Source organism: Sminthopsis crassicaudata, chromosome 3 (assembly GCF_048593235.1).
Source record: "Sminthopsis crassicaudata isolate SCR6 chromosome 3, ASM4859323v1, whole genome shotgun sequence".
Lineage (NCBI taxonomy): Eukaryota > Metazoa > Chordata > Mammalia > Dasyuromorphia > Dasyuridae > Sminthopsis > Sminthopsis crassicaudata.
In genome coordinates, this window is record NC_133619.1 from 465,361,016 (window position 1) to 465,386,545 (window position 25,530).

General features: G+C 35.8%; 1 protein-coding gene across 1 annotated transcript in view; it reads right to left on the minus strand.

Annotated features, from left to right (window-relative positions):
• The window catches only part of FMNL2 (formin like 2), a 362,363-nt gene that overhangs the window by 36,749 nt on the left and 300,084 nt on the right, over nucleotides 1-25,530 (minus strand). The window contains 4 exon segments of the mRNA XM_074303437.1: nucleotides 219-320; nucleotides 5,479-5,628; nucleotides 7,794-7,904; nucleotides 11,374-11,448. Of these exon segments, the coding sequence (XP_074159538.1) occupies nucleotides 219-320; nucleotides 5,479-5,628; nucleotides 7,794-7,904; nucleotides 11,374-11,448 (438 nt within the window).

The following is a 25,530-nucleotide window of genomic DNA, read 5'->3' on the forward strand; positions in this document are numbered from 1 at the left end:
TCAATAAGAAAATACTCAACTCTTAGTACCATGCTTCACACATTAAAGTACATTAATTCTGGCTCTATATGTCCACTTATCTGTAGATCATCTCAATTCATCAACACATCACATCATTCTATTCTCCTGAAAATAATTTATTCCACATCCAATTAGATGAAAGCTTGAAATTCCTCCCTGGAATTTTGCATTTGGCAAATTGTCATTGTCACACTTACTCGGACGACATCCAGCTCCTTGTTCCTCTGCATGAGCTGTTTTTCCAGTTCCACAATCTTGGCCATGGCTTCATTCTCTGTATCTTGCAACTTTTCAGATAACTGGAAGAGTTTCACAAAAGGAGCTAGATCACTATACAACATAGCCAAGACACACATGGAGTTATCTACTTCCAAAATTCAGAAAACTTTCTATGTTATCCTGCCTTAGTACTATAATATATTATCAGTAAGCCTTATGAATTTTAAAAATCATATTGAATTATCATAGATTATTAAAATTTCTAATATATAATACTTCACAGCTATGTGACCCTGGGCAAATCACTTAACCCCAGCTACCTCGGGGGGGAAAAAAGATTTCTAGTATAAATGTGTCTATTTTTCTATGGGCAACAATAATTACTTGTGATAATTATAAATAGAGTTAATACATGATTATTTTATCAAAAGCAGTCCTCTTTTTATTCATTCTGATGAAGAACAACAAATGACTTATGAAGTTTACTGCTCCAAATAAAGCAGATCAAGAGCTGTTTGAAAATGTTGATTTGGGAAACTTTTTCAGCCACAATAGTCATCTAGCATAACAATTATTGTAGTTTAGGATTTACTCAAAAACTAAAGTCACACTTCTGGGCAGCAGCTCAAATAAAGGCATAATTTGATAAATCTAATTATTGATGTAAGTTTACAATTTCAGTTCAATGTGAGGTCACCAATGTGGTTTAATAAGCATATACTAATGCCATTATATATAAGGTACTATAATAAGTATCAGGGACACAATGACAAAAACAGAAAAATAGCCCAACTCAAAAGCTTTCATTCTTCCAGTGGGGAACAAAATATACCCGAGTAATCAAATACAAAATATATCAATGAATACCAAAAGAAATTCAGAGGAAAAAAAAGAAAGAAAAAAAGAACCTATATGTACAAATAATATTCAAAGCAGATCTCTTCTCAGGGCAAAAAGATTGAAACTGAAGAGATACCCATCAATTGGGGAATGGCTCAAATGCAGTGTGTGTTTATTTTATTTTATTTTTTTCCTGAGGCTGGGGTTAAGTGACTTGCCCAGGGTCACACAGCTAGGAAGTGTTAAGTGTCTGAGACCAGATTTGAACTCGGGTCCTCCTGAATTCAAGGCTAGTGCTCTATCCACTGCGCCACCTAGCTGCCCCCTCCAGTATGTGTTTATGATGGGCTATTATTGTTCTATGGGAAATGATTAGCAGGATGCTTTCAGGGAAAAAAATTGGAAAGTCCTCCATAAACTCAAGCAAAGTGTATACAAGGTAATAGTAATGTTCCTGGATGACCAGCTGTGAATGACTGTTATTCTCAGTAATATATAATCATCCACGACTACTCTGAAAGCCATGTGGTGAAAAATTCTATTAATACCCAGAGAAGAAAGATTGTTCCTTATGTATATACCAAGTAATTTTGGTGCAAGGGATGCAAACAATTAACAAGATCATGAGATGGCATTTGAGGAATACCTTCAGTGGAAGATGACATCCTAGGAGGTAAAAATGGGTAAAGAATGCATTCCAGGATCTAGGCAAGTTAAGAAAGCAGGAGAGTGAATGCTAAACATGTAGAAAAGCAAGTGAGATACTCTGTACAGAACACAGAGGGGAGAATAAGTGCACTTTTATAAGAGGGTGGAGAAGTTGCTTTAAAAGAAGTATTGATAGCATCTCTCAATTTCCTAGGTCTCCCTACTAATAAGTACACCACTTCTTTTTTTACACTTCTGTTGTTCTCATATACAACCAGAAAATTAAATATGGAAGATGCTAATTGGAAAGAAACACAACAAAAAAAAAAGATGTGTAGTGAGAGACACATATAGACAAACACAGATAAAAAGCCAGGAAGGAAACACTGGGACTGAATTCACATCCTGAAAAGGAGGTGCTAAGTGACTGCATCATTTAGATATATGGGGAGGTGTTACTGACTTAACTACTTGGTTTAAATATAAGCAACAAAGATGCCCATTTTCAGTTTGCTTTGATGTGCTATAAGGGTGCAATGGCCAAATGCATGTAATATAATTTTCTTGAGTAATCAACAAGATGGATTATTCCTAGAGGAGAGCAACACTACTCTTGTAAAGAAGCAAAATGCCTTGGGATATAGAAAATAGAAACTTAATTTGCATAACATTGAAAAAATACTTCATTTCTTGTCAACAGCTCATATTTATCACAAAAGTGTTTCATAGGGCTTTTTGTTAGGTGCCAATTTTCTCCTAAATTTAAGCAGTTTGAGATGAGTTTCTTTCCTCCCTCATCTAAAAGGCTACAAGCAGAACAGATAAACATACCAACATAGGATCACAAATTTAGAGATGAAGAAGACCTTAAAGACCATGACTTCCAATCCACTCGTTTTATAGAGGAAGAAACTACAGTACATAGAGGTTGAGTCACCAGACCAGGGTCATAAAGGTAACAATTGTCTAAGAGTAGAAGAATATGAACTCTTCCTGACTTCCAAGTACAATCTCTAAAATATTACATAGTATATAGTGCTGTGGACAGGTGGGTGATACAGTAAGTAAAATGCCAGGCCTTTAGTCAGGATGATTCATCTTCCAGAATTCAAATCTGGCCTCAGACACCTACTAGCTGTGTGACCCTGGTCAACTCCCTTAATCCTGCTTGTCTCAGTTTTCCTTATCTGTATAATGAGATGGAGAAAGAAATGGTCAATCTTTCCAGAATCTTTGCCAAGAAAACCCCCAAATAGGGTCAGAAAGAGCCAGACATGACTGAAATGACTGGACAATGACAACAAAATATGGTGGCTTATACATCATAAAGTGCTGCTTATACAATAATCCTCTGAGGTATTGACAATACAAGTATTAATTATCCTATTATGGGAAGGGGGGGGAATTTTGATCTTCAATTTCACTGTTATGCAAACTCATGAAGACTGGCAATTCATAGGTACAAGAGTTTTCAAGTTTGCTGAAGATACTAAGAGATTAACTTGATCAGGATGACTCAGATATTTCATGTCTGATGGAAGATTTCAATGTAGATTTTCCCAATTCTAAGGCTTACCCTCTATTAACTTAAGCTACCCTTTGACTGCCATGCATCCTCATTTCACAGACAAGGAAGCTGAAACTCAGAGAAGCTGTGAACGCCGACTAAACTGAAACCCAGGTCTTTTGACACCAAGCACAAGTCTTCATTAAGTTATGTAGATTCTCAAAATTAAGCTTTGCATTTAAGAACAACTACTCTCACTCCCTAATCTGCTTGCATTCAAATGAAAAACTATCTAGACTTTTTCAAAACTGTTTCCGTTTTAGCACACATGTTTGTGCAAGAAGCCACAAGAACTCCAAGAACATTTGTATAAAACACTAAATGGTGCTCTACCCTGAGACAAGGAATTTGTAATTTCCACCCAAATGAGAATTTCTGGTCCATAAGACAATAAGTTATGTCTCAAGTTACCAAGTGATTCCAGCTAGAGTTGCAAATTAACTGACATAAATAACTTGGGGCCCAATCACATTCTCATCAAGTTAATTTTAGTTAGCAGCAACATTACCTTCTGTGAAAATTCTGTCTCAGGAGGGAGAAATGTTCTTATCTCATGATTACCTACCTGCTACACTCCTGGATTTCATCATTGTGCCCTCTGGACTCTCATCATCCTTCAAGATACCTTCGCTCTGAATATCACACCTCACCAGTACACTCTTAATTCTGGAGTTTCTCCCTTCCCTCTTGCTGGAGAACATAGAGAGTGGTATGAAGAGCCTATCCCATATCCACCACTGAAGGTAGAGGGTTAGCCATCCTATAATTTGTTCCTAGACTACACTCCTGGACTTCATTTCCCCTTGCCAAGTAATTTCTCTCTTAGCTTCATTTTATGTGTTGGCTTTCCCTAGTAGTTTGTGAGTTCTTTGAAGACAGAAACTATCTTTTGCCTTTCTTTAACCCCAAACATTTAGCACAGTGCCCAATATAAAACAGTACTTAATAAATGTTTACTGACTGGTCATGCAATCATGAATGGAAACAGGCCAATATATCCAAAGAAAAGAATCAAGAGACAGGCTTGTTGATTTCTTTGAAAATTATCCCATTGAATAAAATTCATTTATCTCTTGAAAAACAATTTGCATGGCAGAAATGTGAAGGTATGCAGGATGGTCCAGATGCATTATATCATGCATTGAATCATCCATCAGAGATTGAGAGCTGAAAGGAATCTCAAAAATTATCTAGAAGAAAGCCTTCATTGCACAGAAGAGGACTCTGAGATAAATGATGAGTGATATCTAGCAAAGATAAGATTTAAAGCCAAGACCTTGATTCCAAATCCAGAATTCTTTCCACTATCTCCCCACCCCCATGCAACTCTCTTCATAGATTCTTAGTAGAAACTAATAGGAATATTATTTACCTTTATATAGGACCAAGTAGTTCATATATGAATTACATTTTTTTCAGTCATTTGGGTTCTATCACCTACCTCTCCTATAGCTGCCATCCAAGAATTAAAATCATAGAATCATAGAAACAGACCTGAAAACCACCTCAAGCGATCTAATCTAATCTCCATAATAAAATTTTACAGATAAGGAAAATGAGGTCCATCAAAGTAAAATGACTTTACCACAATCACAGAGATGTTATATATCAGAGATGGAATTTGAAATCAGAGTCAAAGCTCTTCCTACTTAATGAACTACAGTCTTCCCTAGTCAGCCTCAGTCAAAGGAAGTCAATTCAGGATAAGAAAACCTGCCCATTTTGAATGGAATCTCATTGTTATTATTTTTCAATCATGTCTGATTCTCCATGGTGCCATTTGGAGTTCTTTTGGCAAAGAAAGTGGAATAGTTTTCCCTTTTTCCTTCTCTAGTTCATTTTGCAAATGAGAAAACAGAGGCAAATAGGGTAAAATGATTTGCCCAGAGTCACATAACTAGTTAATGTCTGAAGCCAGATTTGAACTCGTGGAGAAAAGTCTTCTGGACTCCAGGCCAGTCACACTATCCACTATACCATTTAGCTGCCCATGGTACTGTATAAGTGTGTAATGTCTGCCATCTATCAGAATGGTTTTCAATGTTCCCCAGCTTCAGACGGTTATGGGTCCCAACAACCCTTCTACACTTCTGCAGGGTCGTTTCCTGGAAGATGAATCTTGTTCCTAGTTTTATACACAGTGAAATATTAATAAGGTCTCTTTTGGGTGGGGGTATATTTACATGAGAAATGTTTTCTTCCAGTTCTTCAACCCTTTCCAAGGCTGCATTCTTGGTTTCTGCATCTTCCAGCAAAGCTCCCACATCAAATACATTATCCAGGTAAGCCTGAATCTGCACTTGTAGCTTGTCACTTTCTGTGTGTTTCAGCTTCTGAAATTCAAAGCACATGGTCTATTAGTACAGGTTTGGAAAGAGAAAGCAAATAGTCGCCATCCGTTTTACACATTTCACTTGTTTTGTTTATTTTTTCTTTTAAATTCCCAGATCTCCCTCAAAGCCTCCATAACAATTACTAAGGATCATCTCCAAGGTCATGTGGTCATTCCTACAGGGATATGGGGCCTAATGAATCAGTACCCTTAGCACAATCTGGAACACTTCATATAGGTGAAATGAGATTAAAATGAAATATTAAAAAGAGTACTGAAGAGGGGGAAAGACACTTCAAAATGGGTAACCTGAAATCTAAAGAAATTTTCTTATTTACAGAGGTTTCTGGTTGAGTAAAAGGGGAGGTTAGATAACTTGATTCTACATTGGATACAAGTCTTCTTCATTAGCCCCTTGAGTAACAATAAGATACCAACCATTAGGGTCCATCAAAGCATGGTTGTTAAGAAATTATTACCAAATTCACCATAACCAAAGTATGGCTCTACAACTAAATGAAAACAAAAGGAGGGAGGCTTGTTCTTTTTTCCCTAAACTCAGTATAAACTATTTCTTGATGTCAGTGAAGAAATAAGTAAGGTAATATATAAAGTGCTGGGCTTGGAGGCAGAAAAACTCAAATTAGAATTTTGTCCAGATAGCTACCAACAAATGGGCAAGTCACTTATTATTATTATTATTTTTTAAATTAGGCTGGAGTTAAGTGACTTGCCCAGGGTCACACAGCTAGGAAGTGTTAAGTGTCTGAGACCAGATTTGAACTTGGGTCTTCCTGAATTCGAGGCTGATGCTCTATCCACTGCTGCCCCCATCACTTAATTTTTCTTAGTGTCAGTTTTCTCATCTGTAAAATGGGGATAATCACAGAATAATACTTCACTCTATCCCAAGGGATCAAAGTCACCAGCTAGACAGTGAGATGGAAGTTTTAGACTCTAGGAAAATTCTTGCTTCTGGTCTACAAAGATCCTCATTTTGTTTCTAAGGACAAGGGAGACATTAAATTAAGGAAATGGCTACTGTAAGCATTTATTCCAATCTTTAGGTATGACTAGGTTCTGATTCTAAAAGCCATGATAAAAAAAAAAATTGCTGAATTAGCTCCTAGCAATTTTCACAATTTTAATTTCATGTGTGAAAAATATATTCAACACTAAGGATTTAAGATTAGAGACCTCTCTGCACTGGGTCACTTGGCCTACCTTATAGCCCTCTCTTCCTTTGTTTAGAGACTATGTGATAATATTAATGAAAATATGACTAGCAACCAAGATTAAGACACTTGCAGACAGATGAGAATTCAAAAAGGAAATCTGAAGCTGGGAACAGTGCTCTAGACTATCTATAAATAAGAAGTCAATATAACTATTGGTGGGAACAAGCTGATAGCACAATACACTATGCTTTATAAGCAGATTCTGCAAAGGTTTACCCTGCAGATGTCCCAAGGGCATTTAAGCTCACTGTCTCAGACCATTTGGGAAGTTTCAATCAAATTTTCTGAATCAGGTTACAGTAGAATTTGAAGTCTAAAGCAGGATATTGGAACTCCAGGACCAAAGTAAGCACTTTGCAAGGGAGTATAAAATAGAACAGACATATGTGGGGTCATGTCTCTTTATATCCCTAGTCCAAGAATTACAAACTTCTGAAGCGGTAACTGCCATATAAAAATAAAAGGTGTCAGTTTCTGGATTGGTTTCCCAAGTTGCTTTCAGCTTTATTTTTGTGCTATGATCATCTACCATTCACTTGCAGTCATGGTCTTTGACTTCTACTGCACAGTTCAGTAGTCTGGGCTCAAAGTAAGAACTGAGCCTACAGAAGCAGCTTGGGGCTTGTGTGGGGTTAGCTGACTTTGCTACTAAAATGCTGCTGCTGGCAGGAGACAAATTAAGGTCTCAAGAGCTCTGAAAAAATTCTGGCTTTATTGGCAGAGAAGCCCACAGAAGCAGAAGATTACACAATCCCCCAATTCAAACCCTTTAGCCAACATGGGCCATAGTTTACTGGACCATACTGAGGTCCTGATTGGCTGATGATTGGATAATCATCAAATTCCTTTCACTTTGGAAATATGCTAATCAGAACTGGTCACATAAATCAAACATAATAGTATATCCTGTAGACTCAGTGATACTCACATCCAAGTATTCATCGAGGCCTAATTTGGTAAATTCATACTGGAGATGAACTCTGAAATTCATGTCTTCAACTGAATGGACTACAATGTTAATGAACTGCATAGATGCCACCTGAAAGGAAATGAACTAGAGGTTAGCACACTCTAGCCCGAGTCCCATTTATGTCTTCTCCATCCAATCCTGTGGGGAAACTATTCCAAGAAAATTTCCTATCTGACAGTTTTGCAGCCCTATTTTCATTCACTTCTCCTTGCCAATATGTTGTGCTGAGATTTTTAAACTATCTTCCTCTCCTTAATGAATTCCTAACAATAACTCCATACAAGGAATGATGTAACTCCCAAATTTTCCATCCCCATAGATACCTTTTAACCCTAAAATCTTCCCACAGCTAACTGGGTATCCACTATAGAAAATGCTGTAATATAGTTCAATCAATTCTCTTTTCCTTTTGTAAAAGAGAAAGATATTTTTACAAAACATTAAGATAACTTGATATCTATTTTTTTCAAGATTGTCATGTAACCTTCTACCAAGAAAACTCAAGTCCTTGAGAAGAACTACATTTATCTTCTAAGAATGATTTCCAGTTTCTGAGTTTAATGTTTTTTTGGTACATATTCTTTCTGTAAGTCATCTGTTACTTAACTGTAACTGCTTTTTCCTTTAAGGTACAGTCTCTCTCAGATCACAAGGGTACTTAGTAGTTGTATAGAATACTACAGAGTAACCAAAGGCCCTAGTCTCCTACCTGCAAAATGAAAGGACTAGACCACATAATCTCTAAAATTCCTTCCAGCTGTGATAATCTCTATATCTAGGCCATATATAAAGATTCCATAATTGATTTGTTACATGTTTCCATGCTGAATATAGACAAACCAACAGAAATTGGAGCTAAAAGTGAATTCAGTAGAACCAGGAGAACATTGTACACAGGAACAGCAAGATTATATGATAATCATTTCTGAAAGAAGTGGCTCTTTTCAACAGTGAGGTGATTCAGGCCGGTTCCTATGGACTTGTGATGGAGAGCTTTCTGCAGCCAGAAACAAAACTGTGGGGACTGAGCATGGATCACTATATAGTATTTTTACTTATTTAAAATTGTTATTTGCTTTTATTTTGTTTCCTTTTTTCTTTTTTTTTCCCCCTTTCTTTTTGATCTGATTTTTCTTGTGCAGCATGAGAATTCTAGAAATATATATAGAAGAATTGCACATGTTTAACATATACTGGATTACTTGTCTAGGGAAAGGGAGGGAAAATTTTGAAAAACAATATTTTTCAAAGGTGAATGTTGAAAATTATCTATGCATGTGTTTTGAAAATAAGAAGCTTTAATAAAAAATAAAATGAAAATAATAAAAAAACAAGCAAATAAGGAAATTAGAACTAACAGGAAACTAGAGGTCATTTAGTTCAAATCTTACAAATGAGAAGAATGATGATCAGAGAGGTGTTTTGATCAAGACCATAAAGGTAGCAAACCAAGTTCTCCGAGTTATTTTTTCAGTTCAACACATTATTCTAAGATGATTTTACATTATTCCTTGTAGGAAGAACTTTCTAATGCTGAGGATATTTAACTAAATCTCATCATCAAGACAGGTCATATAATGTCCTATTCCTGGAAATTAAAAAAAAGGAGTCAATAAATTTGGGGATTTGTTCTCTGAATATGCTCCTATCTTTTTATAAGCAGTTTCAAATGATCTGTTAAGGACTCTTTCTTCCAGCCCTCTGATGAGCACAACTGGGAAAAGAAGATCCAGTTGCACTTCATAAGCATCCTTAACTTTCCTTTACAAGACTTAGGCTGTTGTTTCTCTTCTGAAGTGATTTGTTACATACCATTTTAAATAACATGTAACTCTAGTTAAGACCAGATGGTGGTAGCAGGATTTCAAATGTTCACTTATTTGCTATTAACCATGTACTACTCTGTGAAGCAAAGCTGCCATATTTTTAATAAGCTCAATGACAAAAAGAAGCAACCCCACTAAAGAGTAGAATGAGAAACAAATTCATTTGTGAGTGAAGGTACAAGCATCCCCTTGGAGATATATTTCATAGCTTTATGTTAGCAGCTCTCATTCACATAATGGCTGCATATGTACACATTGGAAGGGATCAATACTTTTCTTTTATCAAGTAAAATGGGCAGATGATTGATTAATAGATGTTTAAACATCCCTAATATAATTAACAATTTTAGTCAAATTAAGAAGTCTCAAGTTAAGGACTTCTCAATTGGACTAACATCCCAAACTAATATGGACTCTGTACCTGTTAAGAAACCACTGACAAAGTTAAAAATTCATTGAATAGTATTAAAGCATCTCAATAATTTCTACAGATTAAAAGTAGAAGCATATATGGATATATACTATCAAATTATATACCTTTCCTAAACTTCTCTTTTCCTCTATGATATAGAGAAGTGATAATAGAGCAAGAAAAAAAATTACACATACACAACACTGATGACTATTAAGTAGCAAAAAATTAAAATTATGCTATTCTGGAGGTTAAACATTTGTGATGCATCTTTCCCATATTTTGCAGTTAACAGTCCAAACCACAAGAAATTTCAGTAAGGTAAATTGATCCTTTGATGTCCCTTATCTTGGAATGAATGAGTGCTGACTTTCCACGTGGGTTGACCGAGGTAGATCAGCTGCAGTGTAGGACTTTTTTGGGAAGTCAAACTCACATAATATTATCTCTGTTCCCAAAGAGATACCCAGTGGAAACTAAGTTAGGTCAGAAAGAATCTGGCAGTCTGGAACTAATTCTACTCTGAGGCCTTTTACTGGAGAAAATTATGCTCAGTGGTTAACTTATGAGGATCAAGGTATTAATTAATGTACCATCCTGTTCTTTTACTGCAGGCTGGAGACTTGGATAGTGTTCCATTATATGTTCTTTCATATTCATCAGTCTAAGTGAAACTATTCTGTGTATGTGGAAAAAGGAGGGGAGGGGTGGGAGAAGGGAAACAATAAAATTATTTAAATCTTACCATACCCTCTAATAAAACTGTAGTCATTAATAGATGATTATCAGAAGTTCAAGCTACAAAAATGTATTCTCTTAAGCATCTCCTTTGAAATGTTTATCAACACATCCATCTCATATTCATATATTCATTCTTCAAAATGTCGTACCAGGACTTTGAAGGTTCATGCTGTGTACCAACCAAAGAATGCAGATGTTGCTAGATCAGACCAGTTTTTGCTATAAGTGCCATGCCATTGCAGATGTAGGACTGTGTATGTCTTTGGAGGCAAGAAGCATTGGGTCTGGATTTTCTTTTTCCTAACTGACTCTTCCTTCAAAATGCTGCAAAGTTGGTCCTAGAGTCTCTTTTATGACATCATGTAATATATATGCTACAGCAAAACATATCCATGCACCAAAGAAAACTGATAAATTAAAACAGACATTCTGAGGTCTAACAATAACATGCTATACTCTTGTTTCATTATGTTTACTATGAATATATCATCTACATGTTTTCCCAAAATGCAGAAACTTCATGTAACAATCCATTCAATTTGCTGCTAAAATAACTTACCATAAAATCTATGTTGTTATCTTCATTTCTGAAATGTTCCATCAGCTTCTCAAAGCGCTGTTTTTCTCCACAAACCTGAAAAGACACACATATTTTCACCATGCATGTAAAATCTCTTCCTAGAGAGTTCCAAAATCACATTTAGAAATGATTAGAATTAACAGGGCTTTCCACAAAGTCAGTATTTTTTTTCTCTTTTCTCATAGCGTATAATTCTTTTCTAGGTTGCTTTAGCTCCCAGATCTGAATGTGGGTCAGGTTAAAAGTATCATAAAGCAATATTAGGTTTTCTCTGCATGTTGCTTTGATATTCTAAAACCCTTTTTCAATCTGTTTTTGTTTTACTGGCAGTCTGTGTGAACCACCTAATTCTGAAGTATGTGCCTAGAATCCTAGAAAATTGTTACATGGTGGAAAAACAAAGAGCAGAAATGTTTGTAAAGTCATTTCTAAAATTCTTGCTTCTCAAAATATCCAGACTATTAAGGATGACTCTGAGATGCATTTAGACATATTTGAAAATATATTAACTCTTTTAGTTCATAAAGGTACTGTAGAACAGTAAAACAATTAACAAAAGAATATTCCTAAGTAGTAGGGGCTTTGAAATGTGTGAGCATAATGAACATGCTAGAGAATTGATTTTTAAATTTAACTTCTGGGGACAGCTAGATAGTACAGTGAATAGAGTACTGGCCTTGGAATCAGGACTACCCAAATTTAAATCATACTACTTATATAACTCTGGGCAAGTCACTTAACATGCCAATTGCCTCAAAAAAAAAAAAAAAACCCACCTAACTTCTCAGTGATAACCAAAAAAATGTCAATTTATATATCAATCACTCAAGTCAGTAATCAACAAGAATTTATTAAACCCTATGTCAGGTTAAACACTAGAAATTTAGAAGAAGGAAAAACAGTCTCTGCCCTCAAGAGTTTACAGGCTAATGAGAGTAACACCACATAAATCAATAGATATATGTAAGATACAGAGAGAGTAACTTCAAGTGATTTCAGAAAGAAAGTTCTAGCATTGAAGAAGCCCAAGAAAAGCCTTTAAGGCAGGCAGAGTTTAATGTTGAAGAAAGCCAAGGATTCAAGAGGTTGTGGTGAGAAGCAAAAGGACTTCAGGTATGGCAAACATGTCTCAGCAAAAGTAAAATATGGGATGTGGAATGTTGAGTTCAAAGAATGGGAGCAGTGTAGCAAGATCACAGAGCATGCAGAGGGAAGTCTCCTGAGCCCAGGAGGACTAAGATGAGAGAATAAATGGTTCAAACTGTAACCTTACAGAGATGTATTCTAGTCATCAAAAGAGCCTCTTTAAAAGTTCAAATGAAAGATAATGATTCTTTCTTTGTTAGATTCCTCATCTCTCCTCCTTCTACCTATATCATATCTCTAAAAGCTAATCACTTATAGCTGTTAATACATCACAGATTTAATCCAACAGTTTATATCTGTAACAGAAGGACTTCCAAGATCCTTTCTTGATTTAACATGTCTTTGTTAAATTATTGCCCAAACCACAGAAAATTGTTACATGATAGAAAAATAAAGGCTTCTGGTTGGAACATCCCATTTTTTAATTCAATTTTTTCAATAGTTAGAGAATCTTTGATTTTAGTTATATGAGGGTACTCCCTTCAGGAAGTTATCTATCTGGGTCCTTTTTGCAGGATTTTCTTTTTAATGTCCCCCAAATCTTCATGTATATAAAATAATGGACCTATGATTTTGATGCTACTAGACTATGAATTCAGAACAAATTATATATTTCTTTAGAGTGGGAACTGCCTTACCTATTCATGTTGGGTCCCCACCCCCTTAATAACTGATATAGTACACTAAATTTGGCAGGAGTTTAATTTATACTTGTTGATTGAAAAAATAGTCTTTTTTTGTTCAATGTGGGGCCTATATTTAAAATTTGTCTCATTTGGTAAGATCTTCCAGAACCAATAGGCCTTATTGAAACCTAGGGTCATCTCCCTTGCCATAATGAGGCATTACAATGTAGGACTTTAGAAAAGAAAACTCAGGGATAATATGTTATAAAAAGCCATCCCTGAGGAATTTTCTACAAAATATTAACTCTGCAATGACACTTTATCTAAGTTATGCCAAATTAAGAGAAGTGAAGTTATATAGCATAAAGAAGAGATAGCCAATAGGAGACCTTATAATTACCTTAAAATGTATGAAAGATTTATTACACTGAAAGAAAATGAATTGCTATTATCCATTTTTTTCTAGGAAATCAAAAATGCTTTGGCTTTATTAGCACAACGACTGTTAAACACAGGAGAGACACCAGAGTAGAGAAGGAACCTCAGAGGCCATCTAGTCCCATCCCATCAATGTTAATAACAGATAAATCCTTGCATTCAAAGTGGTTTAGGAATAATCAATATGGACTATTTAGACTCTGAGGGTTTTCTAGCTCTAAAATTGCTCCCATTTTTAATCTTTTCCCCACAAGTATACTTGCTAGATGTGGCACCAAGGGTACCACCTTCCACTAGATATTCACTGTTGGCAAGCTCCAGCAGGTAAAAGTAATCAGTATGACATCAGGCTTCAGTTAAGGATGGAGTTGGAAAGGGGACTGAGATAGAAGAGTCCCAATGTAGAAAGCTCTAAAACAGGTTTGTCAGGACTACTTTGCATGGAATCCAACTAGCCCTTTCCAGTCTTTGAGGATATAAGCCATGGACACATGTCACTTATAGTATATAGCAGCAAGAGTATTCCAAAATATACTCAAACAGTCATGTGTAACCAAACTTTTTTCCTTAGCTATGAGTCTCTCACTCTCACTTGTACTGACCTAGACATTTAGTGGAATCAATCCAAGAGCACAATTCAGAAAATTGTCATATAACTATAGCACTTTAGCTGGTTCAACCAACCAATTAACCAAAAAAAAAAAAAAAAAAAAAAAAAAAAAAGTCTAGTGCTATGTGCCAGACATTATGCCAGCGAAAGAGCTAAAACTTAAAAAATTAAATAGATCCAACCCTCAAGGAGCTTGAGACTCAATCTTTTTTAAAAAATCATAACATGTAAAATTCTAAGAGTTGAGTTCAATTTCCAGTTTTTCCCTCCACAGCTTTGTGATTTAGGGGAAGTCACTTTGCCCTTCCTCAATTTAATTATCTATAAAATGAGAATCCAGACCAAATGATATCTAAGATGTGTTTTGGTTCTAATGCCTATATTTCCATGTTTTTATTTCCTTTTTCTGACTCAGGCTATATATTATACTACAAATATCTTAGGGTCCACAAGCACCCAAAGACCCAGGTTAAAGGATTTTTAAGTTATTTAGAACAAAAATTACTTCTAGTACAAACTTTATTAGATTTGAAATCTCTCTCAACTGAAACAACAAAGGTGTATGAGGCTAACATAGGCAACAGGGCTGTAACTCTATCTGGATTTGCATATGTGAATGTGGGTGTTGTGAAATTATTCCTTATTAACAATAAATGTCTGATTTGTATACCTATTTTATATACCTATAATATCTGGAGTCATGTAAAACTTTCTTTTTTTTTTTTTTATTCATTTTTCCAAATTATCCCCTCCCTCCCTCCACTCCCTCCCCCCGATGACAGGCAATCCCATACATTTTACATGTGTTACAATAAAACCTAGATACAATATATGTGTGTAAATACCATTTTCTTGTTGCACATTAATTATTAGCTTCCGAAGGTATAAGTAACCTGGGTACATAGACAGTAGTGCTAACAATTTACATTCGCTTCCCAGTGTTCCTTCTCTGGGTATAGTTATTTCTGTCCATCATTGATCAACTGGAAGTGAGTTGGATCTTCTTTATGTTGAAGATTTCCACTTCCATCAGAATACATCCTCATACAGTATTGTTGTTGAAGTGTACAGTGATCTTCTGGTTCTGCTCATTTCACTCAGCAACAGTTGATTTAAGTCTCTCCAAGCCTCTCTGTATTCCTCCTGCTGGTCATTTCTTACAGAGCAATAATATTCCATAACCTTCATATACCCATGTAAAACTTTCTTAAGGAAAAAGGGTCATGAGTAGAAATGTTTTAAGAAACCCTGGTCTTTAATATATTTGATAACTTCTAGTTTTTTCCATAAGCATAACAGTGATTTGATCAATTTAAAATGTGAATATTCCAGTATTCCAGTAAATGGTTTTGTATTCAAATATGAGACTGCATAATCAAAAGGAAAAAGAATAGGACTTGAATGAAAAAGACCTGGATTCAAGTGCTGACTCTGTCCTTTGCTATCCATGTTATCCTAAACAAGCCTGTTACCCATTTTGAACTTCACTGCTTTCATTTGTAAAAATGAGAGTAATAATATTTGTTCCATCTATCTCACAGCATTATTCCAAACTGAACAGCGATTATTACTGCCCTCCTCATTATCAGAGTAATGGTAAATGGTTATAAATTTCCCTGGAATATAATAGGCCTTAACCAGCTTGCAGTGATAAAAGACCAATTAACTCTTTCAATTAATCCTATATTATTAGTATAAATCAGATTCATCACAGTAATGAAATAACTTTTGCTATTCAAATCCCCCAAATGTTAAGATGTCAACTTATTAACCAATTAATACTAGATAATTTAGATTATTTATAAAAATGAACAATTGTTAAAAGGATAACTAATCATTTTTGCTGGTGGTCTAATTAAAAGCAATATATCCAACTGTCTGGGACAACTTAAGTGTTTTGTCTGTATATCTTTTCCAGATCTATAATTCTATGAAGCAAACGTTCATTTATTTCAATTGCTTGCTGCTTTTGTTGATTTTAAACTCCTGTTCCTTTCTAATGCCAATAATGAACAAATTCCCCTGGGTGTAAAAGGATTCCTTTAGTTTTATTTTAAAGGGTAAGGACATTGATGTAAGGTAAGGACACTGTTTTTATTTGGATGGTAGATAATATATTTATGTAAACATTGTTTCAAGTGTTTTCCCTTCCATTATCTCATTGGATTCTCATAACAAGTCTATCAAATATTCAGGAACTCAAGCTGTTGTACTAGAAAAAGCACTGGATTTAAAATTAGGAGATGTGAATTTATATCCTGTTTCCAGTAATTACTAGCTAAGGACAAATCAATGTAGCTTTTTTAAGCTTCTCTTTCCTAGAATATAATAATTTATAAACATGTTATATAAATATAACTATTATTTCCATTTTACAAAGAAATTAAAGTTCAACGATTTCAAGAAATGACTTCTCTAAGCTCATGCTTAAATGACTACACAAATCACTAAATTATGGATCAGAATTGATACTAGAACAATATAGACTAGAAGCTATAGAGAACTTGGTGACTTCCATTGGTTGTCTTGCTGAGGGATGTTGGTCATCATGCTTGTCTATGAAATGATTTGTCTAAACCAAAAACAAAACAAAAATACCCCACAAAATTGTCTATTTCTATCTTTTTACTTATTAATTATAAAATAGTTCATTAAAGCCCAATATTGTCCTCTCAGAAATGTAATTACATAAAAGAGATATCACAGGAATTCAACAGAAACTGACCTAACTTAAATGCCTAAATATATCCAAAAGGGAAACTCACGAATAAATCAAAGATCCAGTCTAAAAGAGTTCACAGAACTGATTCCATATGGATATTCAAAGAAAATGTTGACAAAAGGAAGAATAGCAAACTATTTATAGCCTGCTAATCAAATGAAAAACCATCTAGCCCCCAGAGCAAGTGATACCAGAACAGTTCACACTGGGTGAAGTCAGTAAATCATTGGTGCTAGCCTAGTGGAGTGAAGTCGGCATTTAGCAAACCCTTGGCTGTCAATGTTTCTTCACGGATCTCTCATTCTGTCATCAGATGAGTCAGTGTTAGAAACATGTGTGTAACAAAAGTCAGAGAAATGCCTTTAATCTTTCAAAATAAATTAGATTGTTTCAAATAGTCTGTAGATTTACAGATGATTGCGATTTTATGAACTGAACCCTTACTACAAGAAACCATATGCTGCCATTTAGGTCTATGAATGCAATTCCAGGCTCAGGTAAATAAAAGAATAATTGACTTGTATCATTATGGTTTTCCACTGTGAAAGGGTTAAAGGGATCTTAATTAGCTCTCCAAATTGTCTGTCTATACAAAATTTTATATTGCTGTGTAGTCAAATGTAAATAACTAGGCATTTGAGGACCGTTGTTTGCTTTTACTCATCCATAAGAACAACTTAGTTTCAAAAACCACCCACCACTTCTCAAAGGCAGAGAAGTGTCTTAACAAGATTCACATTTATATCCACATTACCTCAGTGTTCATTAGACAAATATATTCTGGAATACTACAGGAAATGGCAAGATATGTTTAGTGAAGGCTGGTAAGAGACATATCCCACATCAAAAGGAAACAGTATTAAGCTCATATAGTTCACATCTGGACCACCACCACTAGACATAGTTAAAATAAAGCAGTAATGATTGGAGTGCCTCTTTTTACTTTTGAGGTCCTACCACCTCTTCTTATAAGTTTTTAAGTTAATTTTTTTATGTTAGTGAACTTGATCATTTCCCTACCTTTAATATTTTTTTTAATCTTTCCCTCACCCTTACATACAAATTTGGTCCATCTAGTCATTCTCTATATCAGCTGAGTACCACAGAGAGGGAGACTCACAAGGAAAGTTGGAGCACACAGTTTTTGCCCACTTTACAATGCTAAAGATCCTCTCAAAAAGCAAGAAGTCTTTTCTGAGGTCAATATGTTTGCAAAATTTGAGATCCAGTAAAGTGGCACAGTGAATTGTGTTGGACAGTAAGATTCAAACTGGAATCCTGCCTCATTTACTAACTATGTGATCCTGATAGATAATTTAATCTTACAACCTCAGTTTCCTCAACTATAAAATGGGGACAATTATAGAGCATCTAGCTCTTAGGATTGTTGTGAAGAAAAAGGTGTGGAATAGTCACATAATATTATGTAAAGCTCTTTATAAATCTTAAAATGCAATACAAAAGCTAGCTATTATTGTTATAAAGTTAAAACGTGTGCTGTTGGTAGAAGACATGATAAGAAATCAAATGAGGTGTTAATAGCATGTAGTTGTTATCCAACTATTCCAGTGAAAAAAAATTGAGTGATGTGCTCATACCTCCACAAGGGCATTGAGACACAGAAAGTACCTCCCAACAGACCCTCACAGAAAAAAAACATCACACAAACCCAACTCAAGAAAGATGTTTAACTGTGCTGGCTAGAGGTATAGAACACAGCTGCCAAACCACTATCTCCTTCACATCTGGTACTCTTATGCTTAAAAAGCTGGGAAATTTTGCCCTGCCCAGATAAAAAGATCCACTCTCAGGAAAAACAAAATATATTTTCACTTAAATGAGAACTGAAATAAAAAGTTTAACTGCTGCCAAAAAGCAACTGAACTATGTTCTCAAACATCTGTTGAAGAAATTTCTGAAGTCTCCCAAACCATTTTGGATCAACCCAGGGCCCTGACTGAATAGGAGTCAATGTTTTAAAGTGCCTCTAACCCATAGACTAAAGTTTCGAAGATGAGTCTTCCTAAAGCCAAAATGAGTCTGCTTTACAAGATACTCTCAATAAACACTATCATCTTGCTTGCCAGATGTGAACATGAACAACAGAGTTCTATGTTCCACCCACCCCTTCCCTGAAACACATTTCTAGGGCCTTTCCAGCGAACTCCAGTCCTTGACTTCCCTGAGAACAGCAGCTACCAATGGCCTCCCCAAAACTCAACTGCTGGATTGAAGTCTACCTCTTAGGAGGTGGATTATAAATATGCTGCTGAGTCAGTTATATAAAAATTTAGAGGCCTCTCGCCTAAACATTGCTTCTCCGTTCTGTGCCCCAGCTTTCCTGCCACAATACTGTCTTTTTCTTTCTCTTACAATAGACCCCTGTGATCAGCAGGGCTCCCAGCAGGAAGGCCCTGTTTTAGTGGCCCAGTCTGTTTTGATTGCTCAGGCTGCCATTCTTAGGATGTGCTGGAGAACAAAAGTTCAATTTTCTTGTGATGGCCTACTTAAGTAAATAGTTATTTCATATTTAATCCTAGGTAGAACCCCCCCCCCCCCAATACATCTTTTACTTTTAACTGAGAAAACTAGCAACATGGGGATTACTGATGCCACCACAAACTCATTTAGGGTTGAAAAGAGTAGGGAAGCTTTATGAACCCTGAGGAGTTGTTAGCATTTCTCTCCCCCAAACTTGTCTGTAGTTCTTAGAAAAATAAATGGCTGGAGTAAGGGAAGGGCATCCTCAGGACTTAATGCTGGCAATAGTCTACTTGTGATTTAAATGCAGGCACTCTAATCTAAATGAAGCATTTAGAGGCAAAGGCTAAATAACCTTATCTAACTCCAATGGAGCAAACATTAATGAAAGGTAAACAGTGAGGTTTTATTCAACATCCCAATTCCCTTTTAGGTCTCATTAAATAGAACAGTTGGATCAATCCTGGCATGGTAAACATCCAATTAAGACAAAGATGTTGTAAACTACACCATGCCAAACCTTTGGATGAAAAAAAAATCACTCCTGCAGATGTTTCAAAATATCCAGATGTTTGGCATCTTCAAAGCAAAATGTTCCATTCATCTCAGATCATTTGCAATAGATAGGTTCTGAGTGCCTTTTATGGCAGAGGCCTAGTCTCTGTATGTACACCCCAACTACAGTGGTTTGGGATGTCTTAAATGGAGAGCCAAACTTGGTAGAAAATCGAAACAAACCAATCTCTCTTAGCTTTTATAATAAATGGCTATATCAGGCCGTGTTTCCTAAGGGCAGCTAGAGAATATAGTTGATAGAGGGCTGAGCATGGAGTCAAGAAGACCTGAATTCAATGTGCAAGCTGTGTGACTGGGTGAATCCCCGGTTCTCCGGTTGCCTCAGCTTTTTCAACTGTGAAATGAGGACAATAACAGCATCTACCTCCGGAGCTGGTAGGAGATCTGAGATGGTAATCTCAATGCTTAGCTGAGCCCAACACATATTAGGCATTTAATAAAATCTTTCCTTCCTTCATCTCCTCCCCCTGGCTGTTGCATGTGCTTCCTACCTGCCCTGTAGATAAGAAAGAATCCATGTGGGCCACATTAAACAAAAGAAGTGACCAGAGCTTGGTATATTAAGGCAGGATATTAAAGAGGCTTCTTCTTCTGGGTCCTTTCTTTTTAGTCCTTTGGTGAAAATCAACTCACCTGAGCTAGTCTCTATCCATAGATTGAGGTCCAGATGTGAAATGCACTATTCTATGTTTCCTCTTGCTGCTGGATATTTCAAGTTAGGCCTTAGGCCTTCAATTCACAAAAGCTACAATATACTGAAAAATGACTTCTTGTTTTCAGCACCATTGGTTTAATTACTTTTTCTCTGAAAACTTCTAAATCCCCCAAACCAGCTTCAATAAATTTTGACAATATACGCCTAAGCATAGATATATTTTAATTCTTCAGGGAAATTTCTTGAGATCAAAAGCATTCAAGACCCAAAGGAGGAAGAGGAGAAGGAGGAGGAAGAAAAAGAAAGAAGTGGAAGTGGAAGTAAAAGTAGAGAGGCACATAGAACACTAAGTATCTAAAGACACCTGACTTAGTTGTCAGACATCACTTTTTATTTTCAAAATATATGCAAAGATAGTTTTCAACATTCACCTCAACAAAATTTGTGTTCCAAATTTTCTCCCTCTTTTTCCCTTATCCCCCTCATCTAGATAACAAGTAATCCAATAAAGGTTAAACATGTGCAATTCTTCTAAACATTTCCACATTTATCATGCTGCACAAGAAAAATCAGATAAAAAAAGGGGAAAAAATGATAAAGAAAAAAAAAAGCAAGCAAAGAACAATAAAAAAAGTGAAAATACCATGTTGTGATCTACATTAAGTCCCCTTAGTGCTTTCTCTAGATAGATAGTTTTCTCTATAACAGGTCTATTGGAATTGGCCTGAATCACCTCATTGTCGAAAAGTCTGTTACAGCTGATCATCACATAATATTCTTGTTGATATATACAATGTTGTACAACATTATTTTTCCTGTCATCTTCTTTTTTTTTTTTTTTTTTTTTTTTTTTTTTTTTTTTTTTTTTTTTTTTTTTGCTGAGGCATTTGGGGTTAAGTGACCTGCCCAGGGTCACACAGCTAGGAAGTGTTAAGTGTCTGAGACCATATTTGAACTCAGGTCCTCCTGAATTCAGGACTGATGCTCTATCCACTGCACCACCTGTACCTGCCCCTTTCCTGTCATCTTAACCAATCTGAGAGTTGTGTAGTAGTATCTCAGAGTTAAGACCCACCTTTAATATATACTAGTTGGGTGACCTTAGGCAAGTTAAAATATTTCAATGCTCCATATAGCTCTTAGGACAACACTAGTAGATAATAGATAATATTTCTTCATAAGGAGCTTCCAAGGCCCCCCAAAATATCAGATAAAAGTTAAGATACATTGGGGGAAAATTATTATCACATAAATAGTTACTGTCTGTTCAATAATGCCAGTGTTCTTTTCATCACTGACATGTATCTTATGATTTTTCTTATAGAAAACAAAATATCAGGCATTAAAACTAAAAAGTGTTGGAGTTCATTTAATCTAACTGCAACACAGATTAAAAAAAAATGAGGCCCAGAAAAGTAAGACAATTTGGCCACTGTCACACAATTTAAGGATAAAAAGCCTCAACTCAAACACAAAGCTTCTGAATCAAGTGCCATCTTCATTAGGCCTTGTTTTCTCAAAGACCAGGCTTACTTCTTACCACAAAAAGAATTTTCTACACAATTACACTAGGCAGGAGAAGGTAGAAATAACCTATTTTGCTCTTATGTTAGGTTTTTAGGGGTCATATCTAACCCTTGGTCTTAATCAGATAATGCGATTGTGAGTTACATTAAATAATGCTTTTCTATAATGACTCTGAAGGATATACAGAAAAATCCTGGAATTATATGATCTATTTAGGGATATGTTTATAAGGTCCACCAATGTTACTCCAGGAAGTTCAGTTCCAAGAAAGAATTTGGAACTAAGGAGAAGACTGAGGAAACATTCAGGTCCACTGACTCAAATTACTAAGCTCAACAGTTGCTAGCACTATATAAATAGAGAGAAGAGGAAAAAAAAAATAGAATTTCATGATAATTTTCCAAACACAGACAGTTCTCACTTTACATGAGTATTCCATAGATTTCTATGTATTTTTATGTAATACAGATTTTTTCCACCAATATAAGGAAGGGAAAGAGAGAGAGAGAGATAAGGAAGGGGTCATGTGTCTATTAAGGAAGGACAAATAGACGCATGGAGGTAAGAGGCATGAGTAAGTAAGAGCAAGAGGAAGAACATATGGGGGCTAAAGCCAGCCATGTGGGGACCTGGTCAGAATCAAGATGATGCAAGAGGCAGACACGTAAAGGCTAGACACGGCCACAGACAGGAGAGAACAGACCATACAGGAGCCCGAGACAGATAAGTGGGACCTGAGTGCAGATGCATGGAAGACAAACACCTAGACAGGTGGGTAGAGCAGGGTAAAGGTCTGCTCTTTTGGCACCAGAGGTGTTAAGTCAGGCTCTGGTTTTACTTAATGGTTTTATTGGGGGGGGGGGTGTTTATGGAAGGTGTCTTTTTTTTTAATGGATAAAAGGCTGCAGAGTATCAAGCCAAGGGGCAGGAGTGGAGAGAGAGAGCATGGTACCATAAAGTCAACATGTTTTTGTTTTTTGTCAATGCAAACTTCAAAATTCTTTACATGAATTCAAATTTGCATGATGTGAATTTATGTAAAGCAAGAATTATCTATATAAAACATCAACACTGGGTATCTACCAAAAAAGAAAACATTATTTATTAAGTATAGTGAAAACCACTCTGATATGTTAGATTCTGTTAGAGTCAAGCAAGGTGTCAATGAATCTAGATGCCTTTTAAGCTATTGCCAGGAAATTGATAGAAAAAGGAGCCCTCAGCAGCAATATCCAAAATCTGACTGTCAAAATCCAATAGAGCCTAATACTCAAATTACACTAGCTATTTCCACTCTCTGAGGGAAACAAATGGCAGACTTAAGAATGATATGTGACTGACAATAATTAAGAGCTGAAGTAAGTCACCAAGAATGAAAACTAAATATTATTGTGCATTTTTAATAGGGTGGAATATAAAAGGACATTGCCTAGAATTAACTATATTCACCCTCTGGTTTTGTGTGAGTAGGCCTGTGTAGGAATGGAGAACAGAATGAAGAGCAAAGGACTGAAGAATAGCACTGTACCTACAATTGGCAGAATGTAGTTTAGGAGCTATCAGAGAAGTATGGACATGAAGAATTCAAATAATGAATATAAAACCTGAGTATTCTAAACACTGAATAAACCAAGTTTGGTCCTAAATAAATGTGGATTTGCTGGCCATCAAATACCTGGCATGGAATTTGACTCCTGCATTTTTAATTCACTTTTTTAACCTATCTCTAAATGGGGGAGATGTAAGGAATTTAGTTTAAAGGGAAATAAAAGAAAGATACTTGGGAAAACAAGCTGATCTAACTGACATTGGAGGCAATGTTTTGCATTAGGAAGAGTGCTGGATTTGAAATCAGAGAACCAGGTTCAAATTCCAGCTTTGTCACTTACTATGTGGGTGGTCTTAGACAATTCAACACAGCCAAGGTGATAAAGTGAGTAGAAACTGCATTTGGGATTTGGAAAATTTAAATTCAAATCCTGCTTCAGACACTTAATAGAAATGGTACCTTAAACAAGTCACAACCTCTGACAACCTCAGTTTCCTCATCTGTAATATGGGGATAATAATAGAACCCATTTCTCAAGAGTTGTTAAAAAGATAAAATGTAAAGTACTTTGCAAATCTCAAAACACTATGTAAAGACTAGCTATTATTATTTAGCCACACTGAATCATGGTATCCTCATCCATAAAGGGAAAAGGCTGAACAATTTTACCTACAAGGTTCCTTCTTTCTGTGATTGTATGATCACATTTGATTAAGAGGAGCTAAAATCCTCTATCCTTGTTTATACCTGCATCTTTTATGTTCTCCTTGCTTTTTACTCACAATTACTACCTATATTTTAGCCCTCATCCTTGATTAATGCAAGTCTCCCAATTTCAAGTCCCTCTACTTGAAGTCTCTAATCACTTCAGTCCGTCCTGCACTCTACCACCAAAGTAGTTTTCCTTAAGTATAGATTTAACAAAGTAAGCCTACTACTCAATCACCTTCAGAGACTTCCTGTTGCCTCTAGAATTAAATAACTCCTCTGTTTAGCTTTGAAAGCTCTATAGAATCTTACCACATGCCATAAACTTAATCAAACTGGTTTCTCTATGTTCATCACATGGGATGTTTCATCTCCCAACTTCAGGCCTTTTCAGCAGCCATTTCTCATGTCTCCAGTATATCACCAGTTTACCTTCTCCTTAGACTCCTTTTCTGTTCCTTTAAAATTTATGTCAAACTTCATCTTCTGCATAAAGACTTCTCCAGGGGGCAGCTAGGTGATGCAGTGGATAGGATAGAGTATCAGCCCTGAAGTCAGGAGGACTTGAGTTCAAATCTGGCCTCAGATTCTTAACATCTCCTGTCTGTGTGACCCTGTTCAAGTCACTTAAACACAATTGCATTTTATCTTTTCAACAACTCTTGAGAAATAGGTTCTATTATTATCCCCATATTACAAACGAGGAAATTGAGGCTGGCAGAGGTTGTGACTTGTTTAAAGTCCCATTTCTAAGTATCTGAAGCAGAATTCAAATTTAAATTTTCCAAATCTCAAATGCAGTGTTCTATTCACTTTATCCCCTGGCTGTGTTGAATTGTCTAAGACTACCCACATAGTAAGTGACAAAGCTGGAATCTGAACCCAGTTCTCTAATTTCAAATCCAGTACATCCACATCCAGAGAGAGAAACTATGGAGACAATGTGAATTGAAGGTATTTTCACCTTTTTTTCTTTTTCTCTTTTGTTCTGATTTTTCTCTCCCAACATGACTCATATGGAAATATATAAAAAATAAATATTCATATATAACATAAAAAATTACCACGCACACAAATATCTATATCTACATATATGTA